We start from the raw sequence: 20,323 nt of genomic DNA, 5'->3' as shown, positions 1-20,323 counted from the left end.
ACTATGTCTTTAACAACTAATATTCAGTCCCAGTAGCCTTAGAACATGCTGGATAGAGCCATATATCTTTAAAGCTCATGTTTGATGAATGTATGCCCTCAAGATTCCTACTGGTTGAAGTAAATGTTACATAATGGCCAGTTGTAACTTAATGGGTTAGTATGCACGTAAAGCAGTCTCTCATATGTATTTTAAATGCAATGCATAGGTTTTATATAAAAGCAGCTAATCATTTTTGTAGACTGATAACTGGCTTCATTCTTCTCCTTGTGACCTATTTTCAGAAAGTGTCTGCACTGTAATTTGCATACTTGTAAAATGCAGTAAAGTATGTACTCTTCTGGTAATGTGAAATTATGAGTGTGCAAGACAGTGCGCTAATACTGGGACATATTACCATGTTGTTGTGATACCACAGGCCCCTTTGTCACATACCACTTATATTTGCATCTAAATCCATTACCTAGATAGTCATTATTTCTTAAGCTTTCTTTCATGTCAACTTTGTCATACATTTACATTGAACCATTCAAAAACTGTTGTGGCATCTTGAACCTTATTATCACAATTATAGAACTAAAAGTTCTATAATTCATCCATTGCACAATATTACCCGAAAATGCATGCACACCAGACAAAGTATATCATCCAAGCATCTTGGGCATACTCAATGTCCTGTGTGTCGGGAAACACTAATTCTGATCAGACATACTATTTTGCATGGACAGTAGGCAAAACCCACTGAGTGATTCATTTCAGTCTGTGCATTTATGCTTTTTTCAATTCTCTAAAAGCACAGTGGGGTGTAACACAATGAGTTTGATGCTGTCTTTTTGAAGCAAGTGTCCTTTAAGCAAAGTGCCTCTGAAATGTCCACCGCATGCTGCTGCTTATTAAAAAATCATGTTGAGAATGAAATCCTGTTAATACCTTATTGAAGCTGCGGCCGGTGGAGTCTTTCTCGCTGGGTCGCAGTTCCTGTAACTGAGCATCTAGAATATCCACCAGCTGCTCCATGAGCCTCATGGTAGAGCTAATGTCACCGGCAAAGATGGCACCTTTAGTATGTTTGGCCAGCTCGTTCGCCAGGTTGGCTGCATTTTCCCCGCTCCGGATCTGAGAGATTACACAAATTAACCTCACAGCATGACTCTGAAAAATATCATTTTGTGTCTACGAGGCTCTTGACTCCCATTATGACGTAATCACGCTGAGTCAGCAACAGCCCCCGCGAGCAATTACAGCTATCATTAGAAGCTGGTAACACTTTGGAAGAGCATTTGGAAACACTTCCTGGGTTTCAATGGCTGAAGCATTTCTGCTACTTTAGTTCATATTTGTGGATGTACGGTAGGAAGTTTGGAGTCCCATTGTGCACATCCATTCTATTTACAGGAAGCACCTCACATTAACACAAAAGTGCACACACAGATCAATCTGTAAGATCCCTATTGGATGTTTGAAGGCTGTGTGTCTTCATCTTAACAAGTGATAACAGAGAGAATGAGCTTCAAAATATGGCACCGGAGAGTATTTTATTTTTATGACATTATGCTCTAAAGACTGTCACATTTTTTTTTTGCTCCTTGTTCTGGGAGGACAGATATATTCTGGAACTACAAACCTTTTGTGCGACTTGATTCACCCAGTGGGATGTACAGTTGCTCAGATCTGGGCCTTTTGGGTTCCAGGTCCCAGTGGAGAGAACACATAGGTAGGAGGCAGTGCCTGTTTAAATAAAGAGAATATCATCATCATCATTATTATTATTAGCCACATTAGTATAAATAATTATGACATGGATTGTCTATCATAAAATGAAAGCCAGTGAGTGATCTGACTCCAGTCTGTGTCTCCAGCACAATTTATTAAAGTTCTTTCACATTTAATTATTATAATTATTTTTTTTTATGTTATTATATTATTTATTATTGCTTTGTCAATATACTGTACTGTTTACTGTTTTCTTTTGTTTGTTGTTTTGTACTCATCTCATTTTTGATATATTTAATTGTATGCAGCAATGCTGTTATACACATGACATGTTCTTACTATAGTAATAACAATAAATTATGCATAATTACATGCAACTAACCCTAAAGGAAACCCTCTTCCTAACCCTAACAATACAGTAAGTATATGTAGGTTACTTTGGAAAATGTAATGGGTTACGGATAACAAGTTACCCTATTTAAAAAGTAGTGTAACTATTTCAATTACTTTATTAAAGCAATGCAACTGATTACATTTGATTACTTTTCTAATTGTCTAATGTTTTGAACTGTTAATCATTTTGAAACATTTAAAGCAAGCAGGTTAACCTTAAAATCATACTCAACACTGATTACTGTCAGACTTTCAAAAGCCTTCGCTTGAATTAAGATTAATTTTAAAGCACAGCCACCACAAAATCAAATTTTAGCACCTCTTTTTACTTTGAGATCATTCTGAGGTTAAATACAGATTTAAAATCAATAACAAGCTATGATACTGTTTTTGAAATCCAATTTTTGCAAAGCTATGACAGGAAACACTGACATCTAACAATGCCTTGAAAAAAACAACAACAAAAAAAACTGTTAATCTTAAAAGAACAAAGTATATACATAAACCCAAATTAGGAAATAAAACAGTTTTCGGATAAGCATGTGTCCTAAACTCCTGAAACATTGGTGTCTCATATTTTAGAGCAGTTAATGCAATTTATGAAAGACATCAGTTAAACGTGGGTGTGTGATTGACTGAAAAAAAAAAATCATTTGTAATCATTAACCTTTTCATAAATTAATGTAATTTAATTTTCAGTAACTGTAACTGATTACAATTAGATTTATTTTGTAATTAAATTATGCAATTCCATTACATGTAACCAACACTGGTAGTTCATTAATATTACTCAGTACTTAAATACATAATACACTGTAACAAGGACACAAAATAAAGTGCAACCAATATGTGTTATGGCAATAAAGCGCCAATAAAGATTTTTAAGATCTTAAGTACAAAAGCCAAAAGGGACCGTCTGACGACTTACCAAATAAATACATACATTGGCATAAATAAATATTAATTATTATTAACAAAAGAAAAGTAAACAACTTTGCTAACCAGATTAAAGCTAAATGTAAAATCACTGCAACGCATGGCCTCTCATGGCTTTATTGCTTTATTCAAATGGTCGATCCTAAGAGAATAGACACATTTCTCTTCGCCTAGAGGACAAATGCATATCAGCTTGTGTGTGACTGATAGCAATTCAAAGAGCCCTGAGTGGAAAACTACAGCGTGTTACACTTCAACAGGTACATGCACCCACCTCGAGTTCCTTTGGGACAGGGTCGTTCCACCAGCATGCCCCTCTGCGTCTGCGGCCACAGTATGTCTCTAAGCTCTATGCTCTCGCAGAAGCGCTCAGGTGGGGGGAAAGACTCCAGTGAGGGAGGCGTGGTAGTTTGAGGAAGTACAGCTGGTGATTTGGGTGTCTTATTAACAGCTCTGGTCCCTGTAGTGGTAACTGTAGTCACCTGACCTCTCGGTTGAGCAGTGGTTGTTGTAGTGGTTGTTGGTTTTAGTAACTTGGGTGTTGTGGATGCCTCTGAGATAGGTGGTGCTAAAAAGAATAATGGGTAAAATTAGTTGTTGCACAAATTATGTTGTGTTTTGGGTACCGGTTCTGTTATCAAGCTTGTAAAGTGCTTAATAAAAGAAAATCGTTATGAAATAAAATAGTCTGCTTGCATACAAGACCTCAAGCTCTATTATATCTCAAGAGCTTATTAAAAAGCTGAATCGTACAGTTTGTGAACATATATTTTCTCTCACCCACAATTTCTTTGTTCCTGTGTCTATATTTCATAAGCTTTATATATAACTAACGTAATTCCTCAGGCAAGAAAAATATGGTACATATATCAATGTAAACTGAGCAAATATTACAGGCCACACTTTACACCGGAAAATATGCGTGTCTTATTTTCAAAACGTAATTATGTTTTTCTTAGCTAGGAAGTTATATAATGATAATCAGAAGTAGATTCGTACATGAAGCAGTTTGAGTCCCAGATAACTCCAACTTCTTTGCATTTTGCGCTTCTTGTATAGGGTAGAAGTGATATACCTGACCTCATACCTCCATCAACAAATATGGATAAACCCAGAAAATCCTCTGAACTTCACCCGTCGCTTTCACCGGCTAACCTGATTGTGTGAATGACAGCGTGCAGCCAAGAAACCCACCGATGGTCCATAGAAGTGTGAGAGATTTTAGCACAGTATGGGTGTGAGAGCAGCTCCATGTATGTTTGTGAGGTGGAAAAGACCGATCGAGTGAAAGAAAAGGCTTTCTTTTTGAGGTTAGATGTGACCTACTGTGAATTAGTGTCAACTGACCAGCCAGAGCTCTGGTTCAGATAAAAACTGAGCAAAAAACAGCTGCAACGCCTTTACCTGAAGACCCCGATCTTTACGGTTTTCACCCATGTGTGTGTGTTTTGACACGGTTGACGTAACAGGCGTGCCATTAATGGCTTTTCACTCCCAGATTCTGGCTGTTTGTCATGATGGCTATAAAACAAGCTTTAGCTCAATGTTCCAGAATTAAACCACAGATCAGAGAAGCCTGTTAAAGTCAACAGGAAACCACATTCGCAAACCATTTTATTATAACTGTATCCTAAAAATAATGCTTCAAAAAAACGACTTGTCTATTGGTAAAATTATCGAAATGCCACATGCTTAGGTTACATGAGCCAAAAAAGGAAAGTCATTCAAGCGGCATAATATGCACACGTTAATTATGTAAATGTGCATTAAAAACATAAACAGAGTCAGCTGATATATATATATTAGCACAGAAAAATAAAAAGCAGTGTCCATTCCAAAGGAGGACATAGTGTAAATAACTTATGTATTTAGTTTATTTAAATTTACAGAAAATAAATGCAACACTTCACTGTCTTTGAGAAATCCATCACTCCTTTATGTAGACATTGAGTGCTAAAGAGACCGTTTCATACAGAAGTAAAAAATAAAAATAAAACTTTAGAAAAGCACAGATGGTACTTTGTTGCAAAGTACTTTCCTTATACCATGGTACTGAATGACACACATATTTATTTACCGTGGTATTTGCAATGTATTACGAACACATCAGAATAATGGAATTTGTCCATAACAAGAGTATTACCATAATTTACACTAGGAAAAAATAAAAATCATCCTAATACCGTGGCGCTTTTGTGAAAGATGTTGTGGTGAGTGGGGCGGGGCCGAGAGCCGTGGGAACGGAGCGAGGCCGGTGGAGTTAGTGATAATGAGCGACACCTGCGACACTCACCGGTCTCGAGTCCCACGGAGGAGCTCCGGAAGGATAAAAGGAGGAGTGACGACAGTGGAAGACGAGAGAGGACCAGGCCTGGATTTTATTTTATGTTTTGTGTGCGGCAGTCGTCCGTGAGGGGCTGCCGCTGTACTTTTACGTTTGTTTATTTTGTTATTAAATCGTTAAATGTTTGCCGGTTCCCGCCTCCTTCTTCCCGAATCTACGAACGTTGTTACAGATGTGTTTTCAAACTTTGACACTATTGTCCTTTGTGCTTTCTGTATAATTTGGTATGGTGTCGATTATGGATTGTGGTCCTTCAAAACTGAACATGCGGGCGGTAAATGGATACTTTTATTATTTTACAGAATGACTTTGAAATCTGATTTATGGGTAGAAGTATTAATTTTCTGATTGTATTAACAAAGGCAGTTTCTCTTAAGATAAGTATGTCTGTAGCGCTGTAATGAAAATGTGTCTGACTCAAAGGAACCTTCAGTTCAATGTAAAAAAAAATGAAATATTACCTTTGAAACATAGAACATTTTCAAACTAAATATTCAAATGAAGCTGTGGCGATAAGCACCTAAGTACTAGTTCCAGCATGGTGGAGAATTTCCAGTGACTTCTACTGTTTTTTATATCAAGCTAATTATGATTAATTTAGAAACATTTTCCCCTACCAAACCCATTTTGAATTTTCTAAAATTAGACATTTCTATGTTTATTAAGCCACTTGGGCTGCCCTCAAATGGAGGCAAAACAAGACAACACACACAGCTTGGATGTAATAGGACAACACAGGCTCATTGGAAATGTGCTTGTGAATGTGTTTCTCTGTATCACAAGAGCTACCGAGCACTGATTTAGAAAACCAATACATATGAAGCCGAATATGTGATGATAACATTCAAAAATATCAGTTTTCAAATCTGTATCTCAGTATGTTAAAATAGTTTTGAGGTCATTACATATTGTGGAAGTTCTTAATTGGAACTCTGGCCCTGTGAATCATAATTTGTGTGAAAAGGAATAAAAGTCTGAGTTTTACTGCCTCTAGTGTTCATATTAAATTGAAACTGCAGCGATTCATACAAACAGGTAGGCTACGTTTTTTTTAGTTTTGCAGAAACATAGGTACAGGCACTCATTTCCAGTGAGCCTAGGAAGAAATAGAAACATTTTTATGTTATGTTATGATATTTTATGTTTTATTTTATATGTTATGTTATGTTATGTTATTTACTTTGAATACAAGAACTCTAGCCATAGAGGGACTGGTTTAAGAAGGACACAGCCTCCCTAGAATGCATCCCTCCAGTTATCTAATAATTATGTAGCAGCATTAGCAATTGTAATAATTTTTAAATTCAAGGGAGGTCTTTAACAAAAATAGAGGCCACTGAGCAATCTCTCCAAGTGGCAGTAGAAGCGAGACTAAAATAAAGCCAAATCCATTAGTGGTGTTCTGAACACAAAACAGTATTTTTTTCAGGCAGGAGCAGAGAAGGCTCTGCATGAATTTAGCTAACCATCAGCAGTGTAATATCACATGGCAATTATCACAATCAGTGTCAAACTAATTCCATTAATGATGAGCAAAAATGAGATTAAGTGGCAAGCAGCGTAATGTGTGTTTTCCACCCCGATTCAGATGGCAAATATAAATGCTGTCTGTCTCCTCCACATCAAGATGATTCCCCATTATGAAAGATGATTCCAGTATCAATATGCTGCTGGTTTTAATCATTTTCTCTTTCAGCAAATGGCGCATATGATGCTAGTTAGGATCTTTATGAGATGTCATCCTAATATGTTGTGCCAGCATTCAACATGAAGGAACAATCTATCAAGCCAGCAAACAAGCAAGTATTCTGGCAGGTATGTGGTATACAGACCACTAATAAATTACATTTTGTTTACACCTGGTATTAAGTAGTATTTTGGTAATGAAATTAATCTCAAATGCATTCTTACTTGCATCAAAACAAGGAAAAGTCTCAGTTATTTTAGTGGGGTATCTGTATTAATAGGACTTTGAATGTTAACTGCCTTTTGTGTCTCAAAACAAAACAAAACAAAAAAATTATAAGTAAAAACGAGTAGTAAATTAACATTAAACTAGCTGATACCCATTTTGGCATAGTGTTTATTTCTTTTTTTTTTTGTTTTGCATTATACATTTTATTCAATATTTACAACCAGAAAACATTGATTCAGGTTTTAAACTTCAAATTTCATAAAAGATAAACAGATCGTCAAATATAATATTTAGTTTGATCCCTTGAGATTCCCGATCAGCATTTTCTGAAGGTTAAACTTTTTCTTTTGATGCCCTTTTGTTGAAAATTTTATATTCAATAAAATGTCGTTCAATTGGTTGAAAACCAGTTTCAGGTCTGTTTATGTCTGTAATGTTCAACGTATCCAGCCAGTCAGAATTTAAAAGACCAGAGTAACACAGGTCACCTTGTAGTTGAGTGCTTTGGGTAGTTTAAAAAAAACCTGTCAACATTTACACCCAGAGCCACACTTAATACTAACCCACTGCTGTCATTGATGCAGTTACAGATGTGATATTGGAGTATTTATGCTCAAGTTGCATCAAATAAATTGGAAGAACTGTATTTCTGTCATGACAGCTCTCGGAGGGATTGGCATGGTTATGTACGTGACAATGTTAATGTATTTGGTCTTGGCGGAATATATCTGCTACGCTGCTGCTGCTGCTGTGGCAGAACAAGTACCGAGACTTGCTACTGCCAATACAGCCACAACATGCTGCTGTGAGCATGTAAGAAATACTGCTGCTGCAAATATAACTTACATGAAATAACCCCCCATAGCATACATGAATCACCTTGTAGCAGATCTATACAGGTGGAGCTGGGGAAGGTGGAGGGTTTCTGAAGCACGCTGCAGAACTGCTATAACAAGCACTAGTCATATATTTAAATGTTGAGCAGAGAACTCATTGGCTAACGATACAGGAGAGAACCAATCAGCTGTGCCATGTGATAATGATGTCATTAGGTCAGATTGAGTTAGACCTATCGGACTGCGCCATCTAGAGTTTCATGCCAGAACTCTGTATATTTCTTAATTAAATAATTTATTATTGTGATATAATCTGATCTGATATAAATCTGACTTCTGATTTTTTGTATTTTTTTTTTCTTTTAGTGCTATCAATTGTTTAAGATTAACATGCCACAATACAGCACATAAAGACAATATGACTGCAGGTCATGTGATTTGCACGAATAACCTAACAATTAATCTCATGATCGCTCCATCCCTGAAGAGGAGCCACTTTTGTTTCTCTCTGACTCTGGAGGGATTTCTTCCTATAAAGGCAGGGGCTTATCATATCTTACATACTCTAGTGGTTCGTTGTAGCAGTGTCTCAAAATCAAGGTAATTTCACAGCTATCAAAGTAAAGTGGAGCAAACATCAACTGCGGAGCACAACTCTGACGGCTGTGTGAGTGATTATTGAGATGATGAGATAATCACCACATCTAAAATAGAGAAAACACATCAGTATACAAATGATGGCAGATTAGATTCAAGTGGGGATGGGGGGTAACGTTCAACTCGCGCACTGCACAGGAGCTAATGCTAGTGAAATTAGCATGTTTTTGTCCTTCATCAGCACTGATTGTAGAGCTAATTACTTCCTTTACAGGCGGCTAAAAGAGAGGCAGAACATGCACGGGCACATTCAATCAGCCACATGGTACAAGTGTGAACCACAAGTGGATACATTGTGGTAACAATGTGATAACATTTCCTTAATGAAAGATTTGAACCCTCCGAGGTAACACCCCAGAGAAATGTTCAATGGATTTTAGATCTGAGCCCTAATACTTTGCATCTGAAGTGATACTGAGTTGATATTTCTTACTTAATTGCTTGCTTGTGCAGGGATGAATTTGCTCGATGGTTTTAATTCAGTGGCAGTAATCGCTTCTGGCTAAAGGAAAGCTGCTAGCACATGCTAAGAATGACTCAGATGATTCTATCCTGAGCTCAAAAATAAGTCTGATATAATAAGTAGTGCCGATAGTAATGTGATTATTAATGTCATATACAGCCTTCGGAGAGATGTTTTGGCTCTGTTCCAAAAGCTATTGAGCTGCCTTGCAGTCTACAAAGCAGCATCTTATAAGAAATAGAACCTCATTGGAAACTCAAGTGAATGATTTGCGAGGAGCACCAAATAACATTTCTCATGTGAAGTGCAGAGATGACACAAATTACAATTGATTAAAATATGGTAAGGAATTAGCATGTTGCTAAGGTACATTGTGATGTATATATGCTTCTCAGCAATTAATGAGATATACATGGCAGAAAAAAAAATAATTGTTCGAAAAATGGAAAAGGTACTGGTAATTTTCTGCCAGGACATTATCCATTTTCTGGACATTTCCTTTTAACTCAATGCAATGCGTAATTTAAAATAATGGAAAATCCCCTGTGAAACATTAATGGTTCATTAAGCCCCGTTTTATTAATATTTTTCTTAGATTGTATGCATATGTAAAAAAAAAAAAAAAAAAAAAAAAAAAAAAAATCTTTATTCATACATTATCTTGGATGATAAAAAAATAATAATAAAAAAAAAATAAAAATATATATATATATATATATATTTTATATATATATTTCCAAAATATATACTGTATATGTGTGTTTATATATGCATAATAATAAATATACACAGTACACATACATATATTATGTAAACAAAAACTTTTATTTTGGATGTGATTAATCACAATTAATCATTTGACAACACTAATATGTGTGTGTGTATATATATATATATATATATCCCTTGAATGTAGCCGGTTAAAAAGGTTGCAGCCTTCATATCAGAAGCACACCTATGATGGTTGGTTATTAATATAGCAGGTAGCCTTTGAGGTGCTCTTGAATGCTGTAAGCAGGCCACAAAAAAATTGTAGCTTACAAACTACTATCTTGTCATTTAGCGGATGCTTTTATCCAAAACAACTTTATCCAAAGCGCACTCAATAGGGGTACAGTTTCACGCAGGCCCTGGGTACAGTTACTCTATTCAGTGTCTGCACAAGCAGATTCATCAATAAGGAATACACTGGTGGGTCTCCGCAGAAGAAGGAAACTCATATTTTAAATTCTTAAGCCCCACTAATCTGTGTAAAGTTGCTTGACCTCTACACTTAGCCAAGTCTTTCTGGAGTAATGCAAGAGTCTCGGTTGCTAGGCTGAGCTGGGATTATGGTAATTACGGTTATTATTTTTTCAATGTAAAGATGATCTGACACATAGTATGGCCATCCTGTCCTAGCTCTTGATAGCTAAATTAAAAACAGGCTACGCTGACGTGACCTTCGGGACTGATCCGGTCTCAGCGGAGAGCCGTCTCTCAGCACAGACACATTGAGAGGCCTTCGAGCAAAAGTGTGAGTTGTTTGTTTTTAGGCGCTTGAGATCTACTCTTTTGGGGGTGATGCACCGCTGCCGCAAAGCTGCCTACATACCTGTCCAGACAGGTAACCCTCTACCAATGAGGGAAGCTGTGCCTTTCTCAGTGGGGCAGTGGGTGGGAGTTTAGCCTCAAGAGTCTAAACACTGGGGAGGAATGGCTCTGTCTTTTGAAATCCCGAGGGAAGCGTCTCTTATTATATGCTAACAACGCCTATGATGTTGTTTACTGCTGAGACCCACCACTCCACACTAAGATGTAGCTTGCACTCAAGAAAGGTTTCCGGAATACATCAAGCACATATTAAATCTGAAATTAAAAATCAGTCATCCGTGACATTTGACACACAGACTCGGGAGCCAGAGGAATACCAACTCAGTGGCTGAAATCTCGCGACCACTTAAACAGATATCCAGAGGGACACTGTGTGTGTGTGTGTGTGTGTGGCGGGACGGATTCGAGATGAGGCTTACCGTGAGCTGGATCAGGTGGACCAAACACCAGATTGTACCGCAGGATGTAGAAGTTATTCCACACATACAGCTTGTTGTCTCGCGGGTTGTATTCCACAGCTGCAATGTACTGGTACTGGTTGGGGAAGTGGATGTCGACGTATTCGCCATGGTTCAGTTTGGTGTTGTACATGTAGTCGATGAGGCTCTTACTGACTTCGCTCTCGTTGTCTTCGTACGTGGATCGGACCACATACAGAACCCCGCAGATCATAAAAGCATTGGAGGCCGACCGCTTGTCGTAGGTGGTATCCCAAGTGGCCTCGAAGCGAAGGGTGTAGGGGTTGAGTTGACTGATCACCATCATGCCGTTGTTCTGCTCGGTGGCATAGATCACCCAAAGGCCATTTTCGTCAACTGCCAAGTCGATGTCTGTTTTCCCGCCCCACTTGTACGGTGAGGTGTCATGATAGTTGGCATTATTTATAATCGCCTCCCCACTTTTGATTCTGGTCCGAAGGTCAAATTTGACAATGTTGCGTGTCCTTTCCTTGTTAAAAAACACCGCCCCGTCGTATACCACAAATCCCGTGCCGTCGACGCGATGGGGGAGTTTGTACGTCGTGGTCTGTCGGGAGTTTTGAAAGTCGTCGAGTGAGTTGTACTCAATTAGCGTATCTGTTCTGTAAGGGGTCCAGGGCATGAAATAAACCTTGTCTCCTGCCTGGAGAGGGTCTTTGCACCACGACCCCGCTTGTTGCTCCGCCTCGTACAGAAACGACGGATCTCCAACCGCTTTCAGAGTTCCGGGACAAACAAAAACTAGTGATGAGAAGAACAGAGCAGAGAACAGTCAAACGTAAGCGAACGCAGCTCGTGCTAGTTGAAAGCAGAGGGCAAAGTGCCGTCTGACTCTACATCACTGATAATTGGGTAGTCGGTGAAGACAGCAACACACACTAAGAAGTCTAAGAGCTACCCACATTCACAAGCAGTAAAATGTGCGAAGAATCTGCATCTGAAGGTTACTGAAGCTTAAAACGGAAGCAAACACAGTTTTTATGTGTCCGTAAGCAAACAGTTTCGGCTCACTGCTGCTTGAACATACTGAAGGGGAGTGATGGAAAAATCAAACCACAACCAAACACAAAGGAAAAAAGGAAGGAATACGACAAATCTGCCCTGCAAATAAAAGCAGACAACTAAATAAGGCTTGAAGAGGAGAGCAGCATACAGGCAGTCTGTGTCCTGAGACAAGATATTCCACAGTTTTTACGTCTTTCCTACAGGCCTAATGTTGCAATCATTTTACAGCATAAAGCATTTCCTTTCTTCTTAACAAAGACATGATAGTCAAACATGTAGAAAGGGTGAAGTGAGAGAGCGAGAGAGACATGTAGAGAGAGAGAGGAAGAAGAAGGGAAAGCCAGAATCAGTAGAGGTAGTGTAAGCCTATAGAAACCCTCTTACCAAAGCATGCTGGGAGTGTGGAGTGGGGCTGGGGTTCGAACAGGCAATAAAAGAGTGTGGAGGACAGGAAGAGGAGGGGGGAATGGGGCATTTGTACCTCCGGCATTACCGCTAACATTTAACTTGTGCTTTATCATTTTCTTTTAAAGCTTCCCTCCGATTGCTGCTCGTGCACTGACCTTTACTAAAATACAAGACCCTTTCTGCTACTGCCTGCTATCGGAACAGCAAGAGTGGGCACAAGAAGGTTTTACAACCACAAAAAAAAAAAATATATATATATATAAGAAAGAAAAACAAGGAGCTGATTGTGTCAGTGATTTACCTTTTTGCTCCACTTCTATTTTAAGCGTTGGAAGAGAGAATGAAAGGAGTGCAGGGGGGAAAAAGAGATTAAAATGAATTAACCATCATGTCCATGATCACATGCAGTTAACATGTCATGAGGTTACGGGCATTTTGCACAGAGCTACAGCTGTCAGAGGAGGAAGAGATCGCAGTTAGACACCTTCAACACATGAAAGAGAGCCAGGTTAAAAGGGGTTCTGTCACGGTACAAAAGGACAGCGTATGTGGCATTGAAGACGAATCAATCTGCTCTTGTCGAGGGAAAGCTGCGGGGAAATACACGGGCTGAATTCTAGATAGCGGCGTATAGATTTTCATAAGAGCTCGGGTACATCGACCAGGGAAATTTGAATTCCAGGTGGACAGATGGCAAGTTGTGCTGGAGGGAAACTCAAAAACCAGAAAAATAAAGCTGCTCCTCAACTCTACAGTTCCTCTACAAGCACAGATGTCTTGTCAGCCCTTCTAGGCTTTATACGAACACTTGAACAGTCCGGAATGGCAGTATGCGGTTTCAATTTGAATACAGTTTGTAAAATGTATTCTTACTTTTTAAGGGGACATATTTTCATTTTTCTTTCGGTCCAGATCACTGTGGCAGCGGGAGATTGGCGAGCTGGTGCTTTTTACTGTTGAAAATCATGTGTCTGTCAAGATTTCCTGATGAAAAAGAGCCATTTACTCGCCCTCATGTCATTCCAAATAGACCTCACTCGCTTTCTTTTGTGGAACACATACTTTTGAATAATATCACTCTTTTTCATGCAAATGCTGCTGTATGTTAACTTTGTAATATTTGAAACAATATTAACTTTATATTTCGGTCTGGTTCTCACACAAATCTGTCAAGCGACTTGACATACGCCAAACATCATATGAATCACTTTCGTTATACTATTTACGGTGGACATTTGTCATATCAGAATTTACGTCTTTCACTTTAATTATACTGAAATGAGTGGCCAGACTATTCTTTAAAATTCCTTTTTTTTTCTGTGTTCCACAGAATTCATATGGGTTTGGAACCGTTTGGGATGACATAACAGTGAGTAAACAATTAATCTTCCATCTGTAATTTGCAAGTATAATTTTTCTTTAATTGTGATCACAAAAATTTAAATTATTCCTTTTTTGTGTGTGTGCCTGATCACTGATTAACAGTCCAGTGTCACAATGACTGTCTTGTCCATGTTTTTTATTTTTTTTTAGTATAGTGAATGCTGAGTAAATAGTGCATTTGATGAATATAACATTGTTTGTGCATGTAATTTCCAAACAACTTACTTAATTTACTAGTCAATAAGGATATTTTGTTAATAAGGCACTTTTTTTTTTTTTAAGTCTCACTTCTCTAGAAATTGTTATCGTCATGGTTTTGTACAGGCCAATACACTGTCCTTCCATAGCACCAGATAAAGATAAAGAGAGATAAATAGACAGACAGATAGACAAAATGCAGACAGACATATAAACAGAATCTTGACAGTCTTCAGGAGTTTTATCTCATGAAGGCCATCTTCAGCATCATGCTAAATAATCCAAAATATGAACAATCTAAAGCTTAATTTCTCAGATTTAATTCTTGTATTATTATGATCGATCTACTAATGGTGTCTGTTCTCTGGCCACAATGCCCAATGTCCATTTTCTACAGGAGCTCTGCTTTGCATAAAACAGAATCTCATGAAACATATCCAGAACAAGGAAAATAAGATAAAGAAGAAATAATGAAATAGAATTTGCAAAAAATTATTTCTATTTGTTGGTAGGACCATTACAATTTTTTAATTGATGCTATTTATTTTACATTATAAGTAATGCTATTGTAAGTTTACATGCACATAATGAAAGAAAAAAGTATAATAGTTATGATAGCATTTTTTTGTGCTGCCTTTATGCTGATTTAATGAAGAAATACTATACAAATATTGTATTACAGTAATGACAGCCTAATGAGATTCGCCTTAGAGAATAATGAAAATTGCAAAGACAAAAAAACTCCTTTCTGGATGCATATTACAGTAATAATAATTTTGGTGGGGGAATGTGCTTAATTGTCCTGAAATAATATTATCATACAAGAAAACTTTAATGGTCCATAAAATTGGTTTCAGTTTCTTTATGGAAATTATATTTTATAATTTAGTGTACATTTGAATTTGGGTTGAACGTAGATTCTGGACATGTTTACATCAGATTCACCTGGAGATAATGCAGGGTTTCGTTAGTTTGCACCCACAAACAGAATTTTAGTTTGTTATAATAACTATAGTAAATGAAAAGGGTGGGGCAAGATAGATAGATAGATAGATAGATAGATAGATAGATAGATAGATAGATAGATAGATAGATAGATAGATAGATAGATAGATAGATAGATAGATAGATAGATAGATAGATAGATAGATAGATAGATCCATATATTTCCAGGTTACTAATGAGGTAGGTTAAAACTAATGAAATTATGGTGACATCCATCCACAGGGCAAATCATTTCTAGTTTACTCAGCCAATACAATCAGGACAGATCTCAGATTAATACCGGGACAAATCCTGTTCTCTGAGATACCGTCGGCCAAAGAACATCATGAACATTCCACTGTTGCAACCAAACAAAACCAAATAAGAAAATCCCTTCCAGTCAAAAAACAGTATTCAGCAGCCTGAGGGTGACACGAGGGCTCTGGCGTCCTAGGGAGTCAAACTGTGATTAGTAAATACAACTGTTACGGACCGCCTGGAAATGCCTAGAGGAGGTAATGCAAAAACATTAAGACAAAAAAACACCACAAAAAACATTTTCTGTGAAGGTGCTTGCATCAGAAAAGAAATGTGAACAAACAGATAGTCCTGGAGAAAAGCTGAAAAACATGATACTTTATGAAACAACAGTTTTCAAATTTTGTGTGGGATTTCGACTTCAATAACCCAAAGATACGGACGTAGATTAAACTAATGCTAAGTACTAAAATCCAGCAGGCCTTTGTTATTTCGGGATCGTGGTGGGAAATGTGCGGCAGAGGACCCCGTCTGGTATGTGAAGTCTCTGGAAACATTCTCTGAGAAGACGAGACAATTCAATCAGAGAATAATATTACTATCTAATTGTTTAATGGAGCAAAACAATCCATACTCTTAATGTAATGGGATATCTGAGAATAGAAGTGAGGCGTTTGTTTGGAGTTTCTTCATGTTAGATCCATGTGCAGTCATTTGTCTTTTCTGACAGTGGTATAGCTGCGGTTTCTTACAAGCAAACACAATGATCAAGCACTAACGAAAAACATCTTTGGTCTGTTTATTAGCAAAAAAAAGCAAAACGCTGGCATATCTTTGCTTGGCCAAATCTTTTTTTTTACTGCCAAAAAAATCATGCTGGTCTGTCTCTGAGCGATTATTATATGTGCAAAGACTGGACTTCAGAGAATTCTGCTTTGCTTTCATGTAGTGTGCATCGCTGTAATGCTCCTGATAGATGAAAGACTGCTAAAAAGTAAGTTTTCACAGGGAGAAAAAGGTTTACATTTCGCAGCTTACATTTTAGTTTTATGAAACAACGTCAAAATTTCAACAAGGCAGCAAAAAGCATTTTGTACCCAGCTCTGTGCGCTACAATCACACCTGTACAAGGTTTCAGGATACAAATCAAACACTAAATCTGTGCATCATTAGAATAAAGCATTATATCATAAAATATAATGACAATTTCTTTCCTCAAGGAAATAGCAATGCTTGGAAGGCAGCAAACAAATAGTGTTTTAAGTTTTAAGCTTAGATTTGCCGTAAATGAAAAGCTGCATCAAAGACGTTCGCTGTTTTCATGAAACTCACTGCTTGTCTTCTTTTTGTAAAAATGGCTATATATGCTTAAATAGCAAGAAAGAAAAGACCAATCAGAAGACTAATCACAACTCATTGTGCAAATATTGTCAATATTATATAATGCTGTCTTGCAAATACTGATATTGATAATACAGTGCCTATAAAAATATTTGTTGTTGTTATTATTATTTATTTATTTTAGTTTAGTTTCTTATTGTAATAATATAATCTTTTCTTTTTTTTTTTACATTTTTGCTTATTTTGTTACATAAAAATATAACATTTATTTATTTGTTTATTTATTTAATTATTTCACTGTGGTATACATGTATCATATTTATTTAAACAGCATATTCACCCCTTCATGTAAGTGTACAAATGGACTAATCCTGGTCTCATCACACCATATAACCTTCTTGCACCTGGTTTGAGAATCTCCCACATGCCTTCTGGCAAACTGCAGCCAAGATGTCGTACAAGTTTTTTTTTTTTTTTTTAACCGCAGTAGCTTTATATTTGGCTCTCTCTCATAAACCTAGAGAAGCATCCCGGCAACAGTTGTTGTATGCACAGTCACTGAAGCCTGTAAATCATTGGTCTCTTGGTGGTCTCTCTCACCAGTCTTACACGGTCACTCGGTTTTTGAGGACGGTCTAGGTAGATTTACAACTGTGCCATACTCTTTCCATTTCTTAATTGTTGATTTAACTGTACTCCAAGGGATATTCAATGACTTGGAAGTCATCTTGTATCCATCCCTTGCCTTGTGCTTTTCAATTACAATTCACTTTCACTGCTTGGAGTCTGCAATTTTCTGCAATAATGACTCACCAGAAGTTGGACCTTGCAGATAGAGCTGTATTTATACTACAATCAACAGAAACCACTTAACTACTCACAAGTGATCTATTTAAATCTGACTTTGAAAAATGAATCGACCGGGCTAGTGATGGTTAAGGTGTGTAAATTTGTTTTGTCTTGTATTACTTTTGACATTAAAACTCTGTTTTATGTTGATCAGTGGCAAAAAAATCCATTGTCAATGCTATAAAATGATGAATCCTGCATGTTTTATTAACACTATTATCAAGGATAAAAAACTGGATCCTGGAGAAATGCATTTTAAGGCACAGTCATAAAGGGGTAACATAAAAAACCACAAATATATATATATATATATATATATATATATATATATATATATATATATATATATTTAAAAAGACGGATCGTACTTACTGTAGGGAACACATTCATACTGGACTTCAAGGTACTTATATGTTCCTGGGCAGGGGTCAGGAAATACATCTGGTCCAGTGATGACGATGCACTGCGTTCTGTTGTTACACCTGGACGGAGCGAGAGAAAGATGAAAGAAATCAAATGAGTGAAATACAAAAGGAAACTATTCACACCAGAGTTTAAAGGAATGTTCTGGATGTAGCAACATAATTTGGGCTTGATACAATGGAAAATCTTTTTCAATCTCTGCCTTTCTGTATGTTGTTACTGTAACTTTTTGTTAACAAAATTATTTCTGTGGTTAAAAAAAATGCTTGTATTGAACCCTGAACATTGCTTTAGCTGTGAGGGAAGCAGCATCAAAGCGAGAGCGAGCGTGCACACCGCTGATGGACGGACGGATGGTGGCCCAGAGTAGGAACCAGATAAAAGACGGCGAGAATTAGCGGAGCAGATAGATGCCAAAGTGGCCCTTTTCAACCCAACGACAAAGATAAACAGCCTCATCTCTTAGTGTTCATACCTGCCAGCACATGAGTTATACATCTGTATGAATCCCCCCTGAGGTCAGGCTGATTGTACCTATGATGGATTCATTTTCCCTATATGCCATTTCACTCGGAATGAACTAACCATCCCTCCACTGCCTGTTTAACAGGAAGTCATGCAGAAGGTGGTTTATGTGGGTTCTAGGAACTAAAATTAAGCACATCAATAAAAGATAAAGTGCAGAAATGATCTCATGGCTTACAGACACAGTGTACAGCGAGATGTTGGGAAAGTAGTGGCAGTATCGTCCATCAATCTGCGTCACATTGTTCCCGAGGTCTGCGTCTATGCTGTCCGCTGGATAAATTCATTTTATTCAGTTTAGAACTAAAAAGGTTTTAAAGCCTTAAAGGTTTTTTTTTTTCTTTTCCTTCTACAAATACAGGTCTAGTTCTGTAAAACAAAACAAAAAAACATTAATGTAATAAAAAAAAATGCTCATGCTTGCTAATTTATTTGATGAAAAATACAGAAAAAAACAACAATATTGTGAATATTATTAGAATTTGAGACAGCTTTCAATTTGAATATATTTTACATTTTAATGTATCCCTGTGATGGCAAAGCTATTCTTTTGTAATAAAAGTCTTTGTTAGTGACTGCTAAAAATTAAGCTTTGCAATTTGCATAAAAAACATTTACTGTAATTTTACAATATTGCTGTTTTTACTTTTTTATATATTTGTTTGTTTGTTCTCTCTCTCTCTCTCTCTGTGTGTGTGTGTGTGTGTGTGTGTGTGTGTTTATCAAATAAATGCACTCTTGGCATTTAAGGTTAAGCAACTTTGGTAACACTTTACAGTAAGGTTCATTAGTTAACATCAGTTAACTACATTACTTAACATGAACTAAGAATGAACAACACTTCTACAACATTTATTGATCTTAATGTTAATTTCTATAATGTTAATTTACTAATGCATTATTAAAATCACGAGTTGTGTTTGTTAACATTAGTTAATGCACTGTGAACTAACATGAACAATTCTATTTTTATTAACTAACATTAACAAATATGAATAAATAGTGTAATAAATGTATTGTTCATTGTTTGTTCATGTTAGTTCATATATTAACTAATGTTAATAAATGACACCTTATTGTAAAGTGTTACCGCGACTTCTTTCTTTCCAAAAAACAAAACAAAAACAAAAAACAAATCAACAACAAAAAATACATAAATAAATAAATAAGAATGTATCAATCTCTAAAGAACCATTTATTTTATGTGCTTCTTTGGGGTGGGGGAAGAAAAAAATGAAAAATAAAAAAAAGCCTTGTTGTGTTTGTCATGTCTGCATGAATATTATTGTGGATTTGAAACATGAAAGAAACGCTGCGTAAGGAAAATGCAGAAAGATTGTCCTAACTTAGAGGAAAAGAATCTGTTGAAAAGAGTATGTTTTACAGTTAGCACAGAGCGGAGGTGAATTAGCCTGCTGGTGTTTTTCTGACCTGGCCTTGGGGTAGCATCTCTTCCTGCAGCAATTTCTCTTTACCTCAGCATATGACTCTGACAATTAATTTGTCTTATGTTCTATTTGCTAATAAACAAGTGGAGACTTTTTTTCCGTAAAAGCAGCAAAGCACGTGGAACAGAGTCTGCTCCGTCCACAGCTGTGAATTCCCACCGGTCATGTCTGA

The 20,323-nt window shown here is 36.9% G+C and overlaps 1 protein-coding gene across 1 annotated transcript in view; it reads right to left on the bottom strand.

Annotated features, from left to right (window-relative positions):
- Nucleotides 1–20,323, bottom strand: part of LOC306855279 (adhesion G protein-coupled receptor L2-like) — a 100,232-nt gene that overhangs the window by 32,345 nt on the left and 47,564 nt on the right. The window contains exons 4-8 of the mRNA XM_079393849.1: nucleotides 18,128–18,237; nucleotides 11,270–12,070; nucleotides 3,317–3,610; nucleotides 1,625–1,728; nucleotides 931–1,116 (exon numbers count right to left, since the gene is read on the bottom strand). Coding sequence (XP_079249975.1) covers nucleotides 931–1,116; nucleotides 1,625–1,728; nucleotides 3,317–3,610; nucleotides 11,270–12,070; nucleotides 18,128–18,237 — 1,495 coding nt within the window. The remainder of the gene's footprint in view (nucleotides 1–930; nucleotides 1,117–1,624; nucleotides 1,729–3,316; nucleotides 3,611–11,269; nucleotides 12,071–18,127; nucleotides 18,238–20,323) is intronic.

The sequence above is a fragment of the Barbus barbus genome, assembly GCF_936440315.1.
Source record: "Barbus barbus genome assembly, chromosome: 35".
NCBI lineage: Eukaryota > Metazoa > Chordata > Actinopteri > Cypriniformes > Cyprinidae > Barbus > Barbus barbus.
The sequence above is the reverse complement of the archived record's forward strand: the minus strand, read 5'-3'. Positions and strand labels throughout refer to the sequence as shown.